The sequence below is a fragment of the Nematolebias whitei genome, chromosome 8, assembly GCF_014905685.2.
Source record: "Nematolebias whitei isolate Nwh7 chromosome 8, NemWhi1, whole genome shotgun sequence".
Lineage (NCBI taxonomy): Eukaryota > Metazoa > Chordata > Actinopteri > Cyprinodontiformes > Rivulidae > Nematolebias > Nematolebias whitei.
The window spans coordinates 2,166,822-2,168,459 of NC_056505.1; the positions used below are offsets into that span (position 1 = coordinate 2,166,822).

The window sequence follows — 1,638 nt, forward strand, 5'->3', positions numbered from 1 at the left end:
TACAGTCCCAGTTACAGCCCCAGTTACAGCCCCAGTCCCAGTTACAGTCCCAGTTACAGTCCCAGTTACAGCCCCAGTCACAGCCCCAGTTACAGTCCCAGTCCCAGTTACAGCCCCAGTCCCAGTCCCAGTCCCAGTCAGTTATTTCATTGCACTGGTAACCTGCACATGACAAATCAACTGAAGGTCCCGTGGTGCTGGAGGTCTGTTCGGGTCTTTAAAGTGTTCACAGAACTCTCCTTGGACCTTCTCCTGCTCCGCTCCTGTTTCCTGGAATATCTTATAAATAGACCTGAAGCTCTCGACCTTTGACCTCTCTAAGTGGCTTCAAACATCTGATCAGTTCCTGTTTGTAGTTTTCTACATTTCTTTACAACCCAGCTGCTTTTTTTAACTTTTCCTTTTAAACCATTTTATTTTCTCTTGTGAAATCTCAGTTTGTTTGCATCTTTTCTGATCGTCCTCTGTCGTCGTCAGTCTTTGTCAAACCAGGTCTCTGGTCTTTGTCAAACCAGGTCTCTGTAAACGAGTCCCTGGGGCTCAGTGGGACTAGCCTGTAGAAACAAAGCTGAATGAATTGAGGGCATCGGCAGCGATGGCTCTTTGGGACGTAGTTCGCTCCTTCCTTTATCATCTGTCCTTCACTTCATGCCCCTCCACCTGCTCCGAGGGTCTTATGAGGTGAACTGACCCTGGATCCTCTGTGCATATGTGGCCTTGGCCTTCTTAATACCTGCAACCAGCTCTTTCTTTGTCCTTCAATTCCTGTGAGTTACCACACCTCAAACCAGGGACGTCCCCCGTCTCTCTGTCTCATGTTTGTCTCTTCGTCTCCTTTATCTCCTTATGTCTTGTCTTTCTCTCTCTGACCTGTTTCCCTCTTTTTAAATGGTTTCTCTCTTTCTGTCTCAACTTTCCGTCTCTCATCTGTCTCTCTCTCTGTCCTGTCTCTCAGACGGGGAGGACAGCCTTCATGTGTCTTCAGATGTTCCAGCGTTTCGTCTCAGACACTCTGAAACGCAGCGTCTGGACTCCAGAAGAAGATGCTCAGCTCAGAGAACTCATAGACAAGATGAGGATCGGAAACTTCATCCCCTACACGCAGAGTAATGATGACATCATCACGCTGTGACATCATCACACTGTGACATCATCACACTGTGACATCATCACGCTGTGACGACATGAAAACTTTCTGTCTCTGACGTCTTATTTTTCTGAATCCAGTGAGTTACTTCATGGAGGGCCGTGACCCAGCTCAGCTCATCTACAGGTGGACCCAAGTGTTGGACCCGAGTCTGAAGAAGGGCCCGTGGACCAAGCAGGAGGACAGGGTACATGTCCATCTGTCCTCGTCCAGATCACATTGATTTTCAGGAGTCCAGTCTCAGTTTACCGATCATCTGTCCTCCTGTTTGTCTGTCCTCCTGTCTGTCTGTCCTCCCATCTGTCTGTCCTCCAGTTTGTCTGTCCTCTCATCTATCTATCTATCTGTCTGTCCTCCTGTCTCTGTCCTTCTGTTTGTCTGTCCGTCCGTCCTTCTGTCTGTCTGTCCTCTCATCTGTCTGTCCTCTCGTCTGTTTGTCCTCCCGTCTGTCTGTCCTCCCGTCTGTTTGTCTGTCCTCTCATCAGTCTGTC

At 48.7% G+C, this 1,638-nt stretch overlaps 1 protein-coding gene across 1 annotated transcript in view; it reads left to right on the forward strand.

Moving 5' to 3' along the window:
• snapc4 (small nuclear RNA activating complex, polypeptide 4) overlaps window positions 1-1,638 on the forward strand; it is a 27,981-nt gene that overhangs the window by 13,958 nt on the left and 12,385 nt on the right. Inside the window, exons 7-8 of the mRNA XM_037679980.1 lie at window positions 956-1,106; window positions 1,228-1,334. Of these exons, the coding sequence (XP_037535908.1) occupies window positions 956-1,106; window positions 1,228-1,334 (258 nt within the window). The remainder of the gene's footprint in view (window positions 1-955; window positions 1,107-1,227; window positions 1,335-1,638) is intronic.